This window comes from Hemiscyllium ocellatum, chromosome 46 (assembly GCF_020745735.1).
Source record: "Hemiscyllium ocellatum isolate sHemOce1 chromosome 46, sHemOce1.pat.X.cur, whole genome shotgun sequence".
Lineage (NCBI taxonomy): Eukaryota > Metazoa > Chordata > Chondrichthyes > Orectolobiformes > Hemiscylliidae > Hemiscyllium > Hemiscyllium ocellatum.
In genome coordinates this window covers 10,903,750-10,918,577 of record NC_083446.1, presented here as the reverse complement: position 1 = coordinate 10,918,577, position 14,828 = coordinate 10,903,750, and the positions used below count along the sequence as shown (strand labels likewise).

General features: G+C 46.3%; 1 protein-coding gene across 1 annotated transcript in view; it reads right to left on the bottom strand.

Moving 5' to 3' along the window:
* naaladl1 (N-acetylated alpha-linked acidic dipeptidase like 1) overlaps positions 1 to 8,521 on the bottom strand; it is a 47,724-nt gene extending 39,203 nt beyond the window's left edge. Inside the window, exons 1-2 of the mRNA XM_060855523.1 lie at positions 8,322 to 8,521; positions 2,428 to 2,600 (exon numbers count right to left, since the gene is read on the bottom strand). Of these exons, the coding sequence (XP_060711506.1) occupies positions 2,428 to 2,600; positions 8,322 to 8,521 (373 nt within the window). The remainder of the gene's footprint in view (positions 1 to 2,427; positions 2,601 to 8,321) is intronic.
* Between the last annotated feature and the right edge of the window lie 6,307 nt (positions 8,522 to 14,828).

The following is a 14,828-nucleotide window of genomic DNA, read 5'->3' as shown; positions in this document are numbered from 1 at the left end:
AAGGGCACAATGCCCTAATTTCTCTTCTCATTGAATACTCCAATGCCAGCTTCTCGCCCCATCCTGTAATGACCATCACTCCACCTTTGGTGGCTGTGCCTCCAGCTGCACAGGGTGCTCATCTCTGGGATTCTCTCCCAAAACCTCTTTGCCTCTCTGCCTCACTCTACTCTTTTAAGTAACTCTTTAGCCAGGCTTTTTTGGTCATTTGTCCAAATACCTCCTTCTGTGGCTTACAGTGGTATAAGGGTAATGTCTGTGAACCAATAATCACGGGGCCCAGGCAAATGCTTGTCAAAACCTGTCACAGCAACTATCAACTTCTAATTTGATTAGTAAATCTGGAAATATAAAATTATGGCCATGAAGCTAACCCATGCTGTCCCTGTTCTGGGAGTGTTTGAGGGGACAGTGTACAGAGAGCTTTACGCTGTATATAAGTCCGTGCTGTCCCTCCCCTGCGGAGTGTTTGAGGGGGACAGTGTAAAGAGAGCTTTACTCTGTATCTAACCCCATGCTGTCCCTGTCCTGGGAATGTTTGATAGGGGACAGTGTAGAGGGAGCTTTACTCTGTATCTAACCCCGTGCTGTCCCTGTCCTGGGAGTGTTTGATGGGGGACAGTGTAGAGGGAGCTTTACTTTGTATATAACCTAGTGCTGTCCCTGTCCCTGTGAGTGTTCGATGGGGGACAGTATAGAGGGAGCTTTACTCTGTATCTAACCCCGTGCTGTCCCTGTCCTGGGAGTGTTTGATGGGGGACAGTGTAGAGAGAGCTTTACTCTCTATATAACCCCATACTGTCCCTGTATTGGGAGTGTAGAGAGAGCTTTTGAGTGTTTGACAGTGTAGAGAGAGCTTTACACTGAATCCAACTCGTGCAGAATTGCATGACTAGACAGTGCAGGGAAACCTTTACTCTGCTGTCCCGGTCCTGGGAGTGTTTGATGGGGGACAGTGTAGAGGGAGCTTTTCTCTGTATCTAACCCCGTGCTGTCCCTGTCCTGGGAGTGTTTGATGGGGGACAGTGTAGAGAGAGCTTTACTCTGTATCTAACCCTGTACTGTCCCTGTACTGGGGAGTGTTTAATGAGGCTCAGTGTAGAGAGAGTTTTACTGTGCATCTAACTCTGTGCTGTCCCTGTCCTGGGGCGTGTTTGATGGGGGACAGTGTAGAGGTAGCTTTACTCTGTATCTAACCCCGTGCTGTCCCTGTCCTGGGGAGTGTTTGATGGGGTAAAAAATGAGGTCTGCAGATGCTGGAGATCACAGCTGAAAATGTGTTGCTGGTCAAAGCACAGCAGGCCAGGCAGCATCTCAGGAATAGAGAATTCGACGTTTCGAGCATAAGCCCTTCATCAGGAATGAGAGAGAGTAGCCAAGCAGGCTAAGATAAAAGGTAGGGAGGAGGGACTTGGGGGAAGGGCGATGGAGGTGGGATAGGTGGAAGGAGGTCAAGGTGAGGGTGATAGGCCGGAGTGGGGTGGGGGCGGAGAGGTCAGGAAGAAGATTGCAGGTTAGGAGGGCAAACTTGCGCCCACACCTCCACACTCACTTCCCTCCAAGGCCCCAAGGGATCCTTCCATATCCGCCACAAGTTCACCTGTACCTCCACACACATCATCTATTGCATCCGCTGCACCCGATGTGGCCTCCTCTATATTGGTGAGACAGGCCGCTTACTTGCGGAACGCTTCAGAGAACACCTCAGGGACGCCCGGACCAACCAACCCAACCACCCTGTGGCTCAACACTTTAACTCTCCCTCCCACTCCACCGAGGACATGCAGGTCCTTGGACTCCTCCACCGGCAGAACATAACAACACGACGGCTGGAGGAGGAGCGCCTCATCTTCCGCCTGGGAACCCTCCAACCACAAGGAATGAACTCAGATTTCTCCAGTTTCCTCATTTCCCCTCCCCCCACCTTGTCTCAGTCGGTTCCCTCAACTCAGCACCGCCCTCCTAACCTGCAATCTTCTTCCTGACCTCTCCGCCCCCACCCCACTCGGCCTATCACCCTCACCGTGACCTCCTTCCACCTATCCCACCTCCATCGCCCCTCCCCAAAGTCCCTCCTCCCTACCTTTTATCTTAGCCTGCTTGGCTACTCTCTCTCATTCCTGATGAAGGGCTTATGCTCGAAACGTCGAATTCTCTATTCCTGAGATGCTGCCTGGCCTGCTGTGCTTTGACCAGCAACACATTTTCAGCAGTGTTTGATGGGGGACAGTATAGAGGGAGCTTTACTCTGTATCTAACCCCATGCTGTCCCTGACCTGGGGAGTGTTTGACGGGGCCAGTGTACAGAGAGCATTACACTGAATCCAATTCCTGTGGAATTGCATGACTAGACAGTGCAGAGAAACCTTTACCGAGTCCGATCTGTGCTGGGATATTTGATGTGATTGCTGAAGTGGGTGTTCTTACCTACAGTAACACTGTTGGGCTTGTCCTTCTGTGGAAAGGACAACCACACATTGTACGTCACCTTCTTTGCTTCATCCAAACCTGTCTCTTTGTTCTGCCATCTGTCTAACATCAACTTGACCAGATCAATATCCCCTTTGGTTGTGGCCATATGTGGCTTTTTAGACAGTTCCCTATGACAGGAAAATTCAATACAGTATATGAGTGCCCGGAACATCAAATCAAATACATACATGCAATGACTGAGCAGATATCTTGTCAGGTTATAGTCCATCCTGGTGTCATGTGATTTTTGACCTTGTCCAACCCAGTCCAACATCAGCACCTCTACATCACAGATACCTTGTGGCATTGTGAGTCAGTGTATTTGCTGCTGTTTTCAGATCGCCAAATGATTCCCCAAGGAAGACAAGCAGGAGGCTGGAAGAACACAGCAGGCCAGACAGCATCAGGAGGTCAACGTTTTCGGTGTAACCCTTTTTCAGGACTGAAACCTTTCTTCAGGTTACACCCGAAATGTTGGCCTCTCCTCCTCCTGATGCTGTCTGGCCTGCTGTGCTCTTCCAGCATCCTGTTTGTCTTCCTTGGATTCCAACATCTGCAGTTTATTTTGTCTCGAAGTGATTTCCCCATATCACATAATGTAATTCCTTTCTCAGTAAGGGTCTGTATGTAACATGATCTGTCCTAAAGTGACAAAATCTAAATCACATAAATACACCCATTACATGGGCAACTACAGGCTGATCACTTTAAACAGAGCATAGAACAGTACCACAAAGACCACTCCCTTCGTGACTCCCTCGTCAGGTCCACACCCCCCACCAACCCAACCTCCACTCCCGGCACCTTCCCCTGCAACCGCAGGAAATGTAAAACTTGCGCCCACACCTCCTCCCTCACATCCCTCCAAGGCCCCAAGGGATCCTTCCATATCCGCCATAAGTTCACCTGTACCTCCACACACATCATCTATTGCATCCGCTGCACCCGATGTGGCCTCCTCTACATTGGGGAGACGGGCCGCTTTCTTGCGGAACGCTTCAGAGAACACCTCAGGGACACCCGGACCAACCAACCCAACCACCCCGTGGCTCAACACTTTAACTCTCCCTCCCACTCCACCGAGGACATGCAGGTCCTTGGACTCCTCCACCGGCAAAACATAACAACACGACGGTTGGAGGAAGAATGCCTCATCTTCCGCCTGGGAACCCTCCAACCACAAGGAATGAACTCAGATTTCTCCAGTTTCCTCATTTCCCCTCCCCCCACCTTGTCTCAGTCAGTTCCCTCAACTCAGCTTCGCCCTCCTAACCTGCAATCTTCTTCCTGACCTCTCCGCCCCCACCCCACTCCGGCCTATCACCCTCACCTTGACCTCCTTCCACCTATCACATCTCCATCGCCCCTCCCCCAAGTCCCTCCTCCCTACCTTTTATCTTAACCTGCCTGCCACCCTCTCCTCATTCCTGATGAAGGGCTTATGCCCGAAACGTCGAATTTCCTATTCCTTGGATGCTGCCTGACCTGCTGTGCTTTAACCAGCAACGCATTTTCAACATAGAACAGTACAGCACAGAAACAGGCCCTTTGACCCACCACGTCTGTGCTGACCATGATGCTACTCTCTATTAATCTCATCCACTTGCACATGATCCTGCTAGTCTCTGCCTATTCACGTGTCTGTAAAATGCCTCTTTAACTTTGCTGTTGGATTTGCTTCTGCCATCTCCCCTGGCAGTGCATTCCAGACACCAACTACCCTGTAAAATACTTTCCTTGCACACTTCCTTTGAACTTGCCTCCTCTCACCCTAAACCTATGACCCCTGGTATTTGATATTTCCATCCTGGGGGAAACATGCCAACTGTCCACCCTATCCATGCCTCTCATTATTTTATAAATTACGATCAGGTTGCTCACTCAGCCTCCAACAACCCAAGTTTGTCAAACCTCTCTCCTTATAGCAAATACTCTTCAATCTAGGTAACATCCTGGTAAACCTCTTCTGCACCCTCTCCAAAGCCTCCACATTTTCTTATGATGCGGCAGTATCCAAATGTGGCCTGACCAAAGTCTTATGTAGTTGCATCATGACTCGCCAACTTTTAAACTCAATGCCCAAACCGATAAAGGCAAGCATGCTGTACAATATTTTTCCCATCTTATCCACTCGTGTTGCCACTTTCAGGGAGCTACAGCCTTACACCCCAAAATCCCTCTGTATATCAATGGTCCTCAGGGCCCAGCCATTTACAATATACTTTCCTCTTGTATTTGACCTCCCAAAATGCATCACCACACACTTGTCCAGATTAAACTCCATTTGCCTTTTCTCATCCAACTTTCCAGCTGATCTATCTCCTGCCACATCCATTGACATCCTTCCTCAATATCCATTGAGCCATCAATTATCATGTCATCTGCAAATTCGCTAATCAGACCATCAATATTTTCATCCAAATCATTTATACATATATATTACAAACAACAGAGGTCCCAGCACTGATCCTTCCGGAATATCAGTGGTCACAGACCTCATGTCAGGAAACAACTATCCTCTGCCTTCTATGGCCACACCAATTTTGTATCCACTTGCCAACTCAGCACTGATTCCATGCAATTTGATTTCCTGGACCAGCCACCATGTCAAATTCTTCATCCACTGCCTTACCCTAAACAATCATCTTTGTCAGTTCCTCAAAAACCTCAACTGGATGTTTGAGACAAGACCTTCCCTGCATTAAGGCAAAAACAATGACTGCAGATGCTGGAAACCAGAGTCTAGATTAGAGTGGTGCTGGAAAAGCACAGCAGTTCAGGCAGCATCCGAGGAGCAGTAAACCTCCCCCCTCTACCCCCCACTCCCCTGCATTAAGCTGACTATCCCGAAAAGTGCCTATAATTTCCTGGATTATCCTTGCTGCCATTCTTGAACAAAGGAGCAACCCTGGCTATTCTCCAGTCTTCTGTGATGCTACCTGTGGCTAAAGAGGATAAAAGATTTCTGTCAAGGCCCCTTGCCTCCTTCAGTAACCTGGCATAGATCCCTTCAGCCGCTGGGGACTTACCTACGCTAATCTTTTTCAAGATACCCAACACCTCCTTCTTCTTAATACTGATACACCTTAGAGAATAAACATATCCCTCTCTAAACTTGACATCCAGGTCTTTCTCCTTAGTGAATAGCGTTGTGAAGTACTCATTAAGGGCTTCATCCATTCCTCTGGCTCCACACATAAATTCCATAAAATGTCTTGGGATTATCCTTAATCCTTATTTCCAAGGTCATTCCCTTGTCCTTTCTGGCCCTGCTAATTTCATTCTTAAGTTCTTTTCTGTTTTCTTCACACTCCTCAAGAGCCTTGTTTAATCTATGTTTCCTAAACCTTACATTACCTCACAGGAACATACTGGTCCTAAACTCTGGTCAACCGGCTTTTAAATGACTCCCACATATCAAATGTGGATTTACCTTCAAACTACTGGCCCAATCCAATTTTTCCTAATACCGTTGTAAGAGGCCTTCCCTCAATTTAGTACTTTCATCTGAGGACCAGACTTATCCTCTTACGTAACTATGTTAGAACTTTAAAACTTGCAGAATTATGATCACTATTCCCAAAATTCTCTGCCCAAATATATGATTCAATACGTCTGCTTCCCTAGCTGGACTACCTATACATAGAATTCCTACGATGTGGAAGCAGCCCACCAGGTCCACACTGACCTGAACAGCATTCAATCCAGACCCACCCATTACCTTATCTATATAACCCTGCATTCCCATTGGCTAAGCTATCGAACTTACACATCCGAGGACACTATGAACAATTTAGCATGGTCAATCCATCTTAACAGTTTTCCCTCCATCCACAACACCAATTCTTTTTTTTAAAAATTCTCTTATCCGTGTGAGTGTAAAAGGGAGTTTATATGCAGTTTTAATTGGTAGAGTTACATGCTGAAGGTTTCTAACTGTTCACCCTTAACTAGGCCTTATTTATATGGAATAAATAGTCGTTCTTGTTAAGTACAGACACCTGGTCCTTCCTTTACATCAACTTGGGTCTAAAATCAGGTAAATTGGCGTAAATTTACTCACATTTTAGAATGTTTAACTTTTGTGGTGACTCCAGGATTCCCAAGTGAGCTGACACTTTGCTGACTACTCACTCGATATGTCACCTATGCACCCCCCCCCCCACTAGGTTTCCGTGTTCTTGAACACCCTAGAACTATGCCATTGAGTTGATGCTGCCTCTTCACAATCCTTTCCGTCAAACTGTCTCACTTCACACTTCTTATAAAAGAGTGGAGCATTATGGTAATGACATTGGGTTAGTTATCCTGCACAAGGTGATACCACTGATGAAAAAACGGATAAAAGCAAATTACTGCTGGAATCTGAAACCAAAAGAGAAAATGCTGGAAAATCTCAGCAGGTCTGGCAGCATCTGTAGGGAGAGAAAAGAGCTGACGTTTCGAGTCTAACTGACCCTTTGTCAAAGCTCCACTTATGAAAAGACTGTCTTACAGAGGAGATGTTGAGCAGATTGGGCCTATGCTTATTGGAATGTAGAATAATGAGCGGCAACTTATTGAAACATAAAAGAGTTTACAGGGCTTGACAGGGTAGATGTAGAAAGGTCACTTCCCCTGTGGGAGAGTCTAGCACCAGAGGGGATAATCGCAGAATAATGCGCCACCCATTTAGGACAGAGGTAAAGAGGAATTTCTTTCAGATCAGAGGGAATTTTGCCGCAAGAACTTTTGAGGCTAGGTTGATAGGTATGTTCAAGGTTGAGAGACAAAGTTTTAGTCAGTAAGGGAATCAAGGGTTATGGGAAAAGGCAGGAAAGTTGAGGATTGTCAGACCAGCCATGATGGCATTGAATGACAGAGTAAACCCAATGGACTTACGGATAATCTTCTGCTCCCACATCTTACTTGTATGATTTCCATTGGAAAGTTGCAATTGAATCTGCTTCAGCAGTGCTTCAGACAGTGTTCTACATCACACTCACTGTCTGCGCTAACAACGGCACAGTGGCCCAGTGGTTAGCACTGCTGCCTCACAGCACCAGGGACCCAGGTTCGATTCCAGACTGTCTGTGTGGAGTTTGTACGTTCTCCCCATGTCTGCATGGGTTTCCTCCAGATGCTCCGGTTTCCTCCCACAGATGTGCAGGTCAGGTGAATCGACCATGCTAAATTGACAATAATGTTAGGTGCATTGATCAGAGGGAAATGGGTCTGGGTGGGTCACTCTTCGGAGGTTCGGTGGGGACTAACTGGGCCAAAGGGCCTGTTTCCACACTGCAGGGAATTGAACCTAATCTAAACAACCAACTGTAAATCAAAACAGCCCTGAAGTGTGGTAGAGAAGGCTCAATGGAGGGATTCAAGAAGGCTTTGGATGACTACTTGGATAAAAATAAGACACAAGGGTGTTGGAGAGAGCAGGAGACTGGCGCTAGGTAATGGTTTCACTTAATGAGCTTGTGCAGACACGATGGGTCAAATGGGCTCCTTGCGCACTGTAATAATTCTGTGAGTAGCCAAACCATATTGGCTTTTTTTTTGCCGATTATCTCAAATCTGTGTCCCTCTGGTTATCCACTCCCCTTGGTCCCTGGCAATGATTTCTCCTCATTTACACTAGGAAGTTCTTCATAATTTCAAACACTGCTGTTAAATCCTCCCCTTAACCTCCTCTGTTCTAAAGAAAACAGTACCAGCTTTTTCAGTCTCTCCACATCCCCTGAAAGCCGTCATCCCAGGTGAATATCTACGGCACCCTCGCCATGACCTTGATGTCTTCCCTAAGCTCTGGTGGCCAGAATTGAACACATCTCTAGTTTCAGCCACACCCTCCTCCATACCCATACCTCAAGTTGTCCTCGATCCGCTTGTTGTCAATCTCGCTCATGAAGTGCTGGATGAGGGACTCGTCAATGTCCCCAGTGGAGCCATGCCCCTGTTCTGCGTGGCCAGGCTTCAGGATGGCATAGTGGCCGATCAGGAGTCCGACGACAAGGGCAACGGCTCCGGTGATTCCGGTGATCAAAGCGATGTGCCAGTTCTTCATCCTCAGCCTTGGCTCGCAGCAAAACAATAACCAGCTCAAATCCCCGAAGTAGCCTGCCCTCTGCTCGTATGCAGATCTGGCAGTCTTGTACCAATAGAAGGCTTCAATCTGATTAGCAATATCAGGCTAATATGTAACCTGCAGTTATCGATTAGCAACCACCTGAGATTTATATACAGATAAAGTTCAAGCAACACAATCATGAAACTCCGATGCTCAGCAACCTGCATAAGACTTTGAACACCTTGACCCCAGTGTAGGGTAACATGTTATCGCCTCATGATAAAGAGCTCCCAAGCCAGATGGTGAAACATGAAATTAGATACACATCCTCTTTCTTGAGTGTGAATTTCTTTATTTACAAAATGTACCATTACAATATGCCAACCTCCTAACTACTAACCCAGTGGTCTCTATTTATATATCGAAAGCACTCAATCAATCAATCAGCACTCTCTATATCTCATATAGGAACACAGAAACGTAAGAATAGGAGTCTGTTCTGCCATTCAATGAGAGTATGGCTGATCCGTGGTCTAACTCCACGTACTTGCCTTTGACCCATATTCTTTAATTCCATTGGTTAACAAAAAGATACCCATCTCAGATTTAAAACTAACAACTGATTGAGCACCAACTAGCTATAATATTTAAAAGATATTTGTTTCAGTACATAAATAAGAAACATTTGGAGGGATATGGGCCAAGCGCAGGCAGGTGTGACTATTTAAGTTTGGAATTATGGCCGGTGTGGACTGGTTGAGCTGAAGGGTCTGTTTCTATGCTGTACGACTCTATACCACTTGTGGAAAAGAGTTCCAAACATATAACACCTCCCCGTGTCTGCGTGGGTTTCCTCTGGGTGCTCCGGTTTCCTCCCACAGTCCAAAGATGTGCGGGTGAGGTGAATTAGCCGTGCTAAATTGCCCGTAGTGTTAGGTAAGGGGTAAATGTAGGGGTATGGGTGGGTTGTGCTTCGGCGGGTCGGTGTGGACTTGTTGGGCTGAAGGGCCTGTTTCCACACTGTAAGTAATCTAAAAAAAAAAATCCCTTATGTTTACTAGTGTTTCCTAACATCTCTCCTGAACAGTGTGGTCCTAATTTCTAGAAGCACCAACCAGTGGGCATAGTTTATCTTTATTAACCCTGCCTTTTCCTGTTAGTATCTTGAAGACTTCAATGGGACTTACAAGCCCTGTGAATAGCCAATGCTATTTCACTGAGAGAATGAGCTCACTGTCTGCCAGCTTGGAAAGTTATGGAGGGTATCAGATTGCTCTTGTCCAACATGGATACATAGTGGGCAGTGTCACTAAATAATGATGGATATGGAATCTTCCCCAGCTCCCATGATAGGAGGAAAATAAAAGTTTAAATAATCTTCAGCAGGATTTGGAGCAAGAACACCACTATCGAAAAGTTGTTGAATTAATCCATCTAGAGGTCAGACATATTGAGAGAACAAAGGAGAAAAGGGTTAAAACAAATGGTGATGCCCCAGAGTTAGAATTAGACAGGACAGGGAAATGATACCACTGCCATGTACTCTTTTCCCAAGAAGAGACTGGATGTGTCATCCTGAAACATTAAGCCATTGTACTGGGGCAATAAGCAGATAAGATTTACCTGTCAGTAAGCACTACATGTCCCTTCAAAACAAGACTAAAGACATTGTAGTTGGTTATCTGTTTAGCTCCCTCCCTTCCTGTGTATATGTCCTGGTGTTAATTTATTATTATTATCATAGCTGGAATTTGACCATGAACAGATAAATGGAATCATATGTATCATTTAAATGATGTAGTACGTATGCAAAATATTTAGTGACAGTTTGAGCAGATCCATTTTTCCCGTGGGGAGAGGGTATCTCCCGTCAAATGCATGAACATCGCTGAAGCTTTCAAATGTCTCCATCTGGTTTTTGTGGCAAACAAAATACACCACCCCTTCCACCACCCTCGAAAGTCAACTCAGGCCCCACAAGTCCTAGGTCAAGGTCTGATGGAATAGTCATCACTCACCTTGCTGGGGGGAGACTTGGAGAAACTCAACCCTGTCTGAGGCAGCGCAGTTGCCATGATCAGTGCCACTGCTTTTGGATTCCATATCCAGCGCTGAAAATGTGTTGCTGGAAAAGCACAGCAGGTCAGGCAGCATCCAAGGAACAGGAAATTCGACGTTTCGGGCATAAGCCCTTCATCAGGAATGAGGAAAGTGTGTTCAGCAGGCTAAGATAAAAGGTAGGGAGGAGGGACTTGGGGGGGGCGGGCGGACGATGGAGATGTGATAGGTGGAAGGAGGTCAAGGTGAGGGTGATAGGCCGGAGTGGGGTGGGGGCGGAGAGGTCAGGAAGAAGATTGCAGGTTAGGAGGGCGATGCTGAGTTCGAGGGAATCGACTGAGACAAGGTGGGGGGAGGGGAAATGAGGAAACTGGAGAAATCTGAGTTCATCCTTTGTGGTTGGAGGGTTCCCTTGTGGTTGGATGTTCATCGCCAGAACATAACAACACGACGGTTGGAGGAAGAGCGCCTCATCTTCCGCCTGGGAACCCTCCAACCACAAAGGATGAACTCAGATTTCTCCAGTTTCCTCATTTCCCCTCCCCCCACCTTGTCTCAGTCGATTCCCTCAAACTCAGCACCGCCCTCCTAACCTGCAATCTTCTTCCTGACCTCTCCGCCCCCACCCCACTCCGGCCTATCACCCTCACCTTGACCTCCTTCCACCTATCACATCTCCATCGCCCCTCCCCCAAGTCCCTCCTCCCTATCTTTTATCTTAGCCTGCAGGACACTTTCCTCATTCCTGATGAAGGGCTTATGCCCGAAACGTCGAATTTCCTGTTCCTTGGATGCTGCCTGACCTGCTGCGCTTTTCCAGCAACACATTTTCAGCTCTGATCTCCAGCATCTGCAGACCTCACATACTCCTTCCATATCCAATGCACCAGTTCCAACCCCATCATTGATGCTGCATGGCTACAGTGAGTAGCATCTACATGGTGCCCCAGAATAATCAACTGAGGCTTCCTGTAGCTTCTGTTGCAGAGGACAAGAGCAACAACAGCATAGGGACACCATCACATCTCACTTTGTTCCCCGAGACATGTACCATCCTAATTTGGACAAATATCAACCGTTACTCCAACATTGCTGGGTCACAATCCTGGAACTCCAGCTCTCTGGGAACATCTTCACGACATGGAGCACAGCAGTTCGGCGGAAGACTCACCACTCCTCACCTTCTCAAGGGTAACTAGGGATGAGCAATGACTGTGGCCGGAAGACAGTTTAAAGTGAACTTGTGGAGGCTGCCCTGGACATCTGTGACAATACACAAGTTTGGCTTCTGTACTGTTTTGGACGATGGGCAGTGCCTGGGTGAACTGAATATCATAGATTTGGAGGAGCCGGTGTTGGACTGAGGTGGCCAAAGTTAAAAATCACACAACACCAGGTTATGGACCAACAGGTGTATTTGGAAGCATGAGTTTTTGACGTGATGAGAGCAAGCCTTTTGGCCCCTCAAGCCTTCTCTGCCACTCTATATGATCATGGCTGATCATCCAACTCAGTAGCCCATTCCCACTCTGCCTTCATATACTTTCATTCACTTAAGCCCTCACAACACCGTTTTTATACATCTATTTCAGCAGAAGGTCTAATCATTATACATTTGCTGAACAATCTGACTGGACTTAACACAATATTTAATGGGGTGGGGGTACACCGTAGGCAGTGAGAGACGTGGGGGAGGACAAATGGATTGGAGTGGATGGAGGAATGGAAAGAGGGTGGTGGAAGAAGGCATGGGGTTAAGAAGAGGAGAAGAAATGAAAGGGATATGGCATGAGAGGCATGGAATGGGAAATTAATAAATACCTTGGCAGTAAGTATTACAACTGCACTGTCAGTCAAAATCATGAGGGATCACGACAGAGTGGATTAGGCAAAACTGCGCCTACTCATGAACAGATCAAGAATGAGAGGGCACATATTTAAGGTAATTTGCCTGTTACACACCATTGGATTGATGCACTGAAAATCAAGCCCCACTATTTCAGAGTCATCACAAAAATTAAAGATTTTTAAACATGTGCAAAATTTCTCAATTTACCAGTCTTTTAGATCCAGGCTGAAGGAAATCACAGACCAGGTTTCCGTACTTAATAAGAATTCCTTTATATTACAAATAAATAGACTCTCACTACAGGTAAACAATTATGAAACTGTCAGCATAGTTAAAACTACTAGATAGATACTAATTCAATACTAGTTAAAACTCTCCCCCTTACAAATAGACACACACACAGCCAGAAACAGTTAGAAAACACAACATGGGTGTTATGGGAGGAGGGAAAGAGTGAGACACCAGTTCAGTGGTTTCTGTCCACAAATCTACTGAGATGGTTCTTGTGCTGATCAGAACACTGCTTCTTGATCTTCTTTCTGTTGATGCTTTTCACTTGTTTAAGGTCACACTTATAAAAGTCTGTGACTTAATAAGATGTCACGGCTTATAGCAATTGCCGAAGGAAAAATAAAACTGGTTTTGTTTTGGTTTAAATTGCTTTATTTTCTTATAGAACGGAAAATAGCTCTTAAGTCTGTGGAGGACCGATAGCTTCTCCCTGTCTTGTTCACAATGTCAAGCTGTTTAGCTATCTGGAAGCCAAGTACAGAGATGTCTTGCATTTCCACACAGTGTGTTTAACTTCTTAGTTCAAGCAAAAGAACTGCGAGTTGATCTTATAAACAATAATATTCGTTTAATGAACACAATTAATATTAGAACAATAAAGTATACTATAAACTCACGATAAACCCTACAAACGATCTTATACTTTACCTAACCTTGTATGAGGAGAAAGTGAGGACTGCAGATGTTGGAGATCAGAGCTGAAAATGTGTTGCTGGAAAAGCACAGCAGGTCAGGCAGCATCCAAGAAGCAGGAGAGTCGACGTTTCGGGCATGAGCCCTTCTTCAGGAAGGGCTTCTTCATGGGCTCATTCCTGAAATGGGGCTCATACCCGAAACGTCGACTCTCCTGCTCCTTGGATGCTGCCTAACCTTGTATGATCATATACCACCACACTAGAACTTGGCCAGGCTCTATGTGATGGTGTCGTCTTCTTCCTCCGATGGTCTTGGAGGTGTCTTCTCTTTCAGTGGTTATTCTTGAGTTCCTGCACTGAACGGGGCTTTGCCGCGATCCTTCCAAGTCTTTGCATCCATTTGGGGGGGATCTGTCAATGGATTGATTAGGTTCGATTATCCTGATCAAACAGACCTAACCAGGTGTTGGCATATTGATGGCAGGGTGGCCCTTAGGTGTCCATTATTGTAGGTGCTGGGTGCACATACCCTCCAACAAGCACCAAGTCTGGAGAGGAATGCAGTGGTGTTTGTCGAGGTTCATCCTGAGCAGCACCGTGATGCGGGACTCCGTGCTCTACGGTCTGTTCCCCAGGACACACACCGAGGTGAACATCAAAAGTGTCTGGAGGATCATCAACTCGGTGAAGGACGCTCTCTGGGCAGTCCGAAACCTGTTGACCTTCCAGCTGAAGGAGTTGACCCTGACTGAGTGTTGCAGACTGACACATTCCAAGGTCCAGGACAATGGGTTGAGGAACGCGCTGAAGCTTGGGGCAGCTGCCGCCAAGGCGCGGTGGGGAAAGACCACCGTGCAACATCTGCCTGCCTAAGAAGAACAGGGGGCCCACGCAGTCTTTTGGGCTCTGCTGACGCATCAGCTAAATATATGGACATATGATTGATAAACGTACAGACCTGTATGTACAAATGATAAATTCTGATCTCTGTATGCAAATGTTTACATATGTATGGCATGACCAACTGTATAGACCATCAAATTATTTTATGAATAAAGTATATTTTTGAAATAAAAGAAAAGGTGCTAGGGACCTCGGTGTCTACAGAATGACTTGCTGCTCCCAAAGGCGACATTTCACTGTCTCATTCAAGCCCAATGTCAGGTGTGTATTGCAGGGTCTGCAGCTGTCAGGTTAGCCTGTCTGGATTCTGCAGCATGTGAATTAGCACAGACACTTTGGTCAAGGCTGGCTTCTATTTCCCAGCATGCTTTAATCATTGTCCATCTTTTGTAACTCCATGGTAAGTTTATTATCGTCCACCATTAGTTCCCTATTTCGGTTGGCCCATCTGGAATGCCAGAATGCCTTTGTCACCAATGACTGGTCACTCGTCTAAAATCCAATCAGCTACCAGTTTCTTGCCCCTTCTTTATGTGTATATACCCATTAGCTCTGCCTCTGCAGGCTT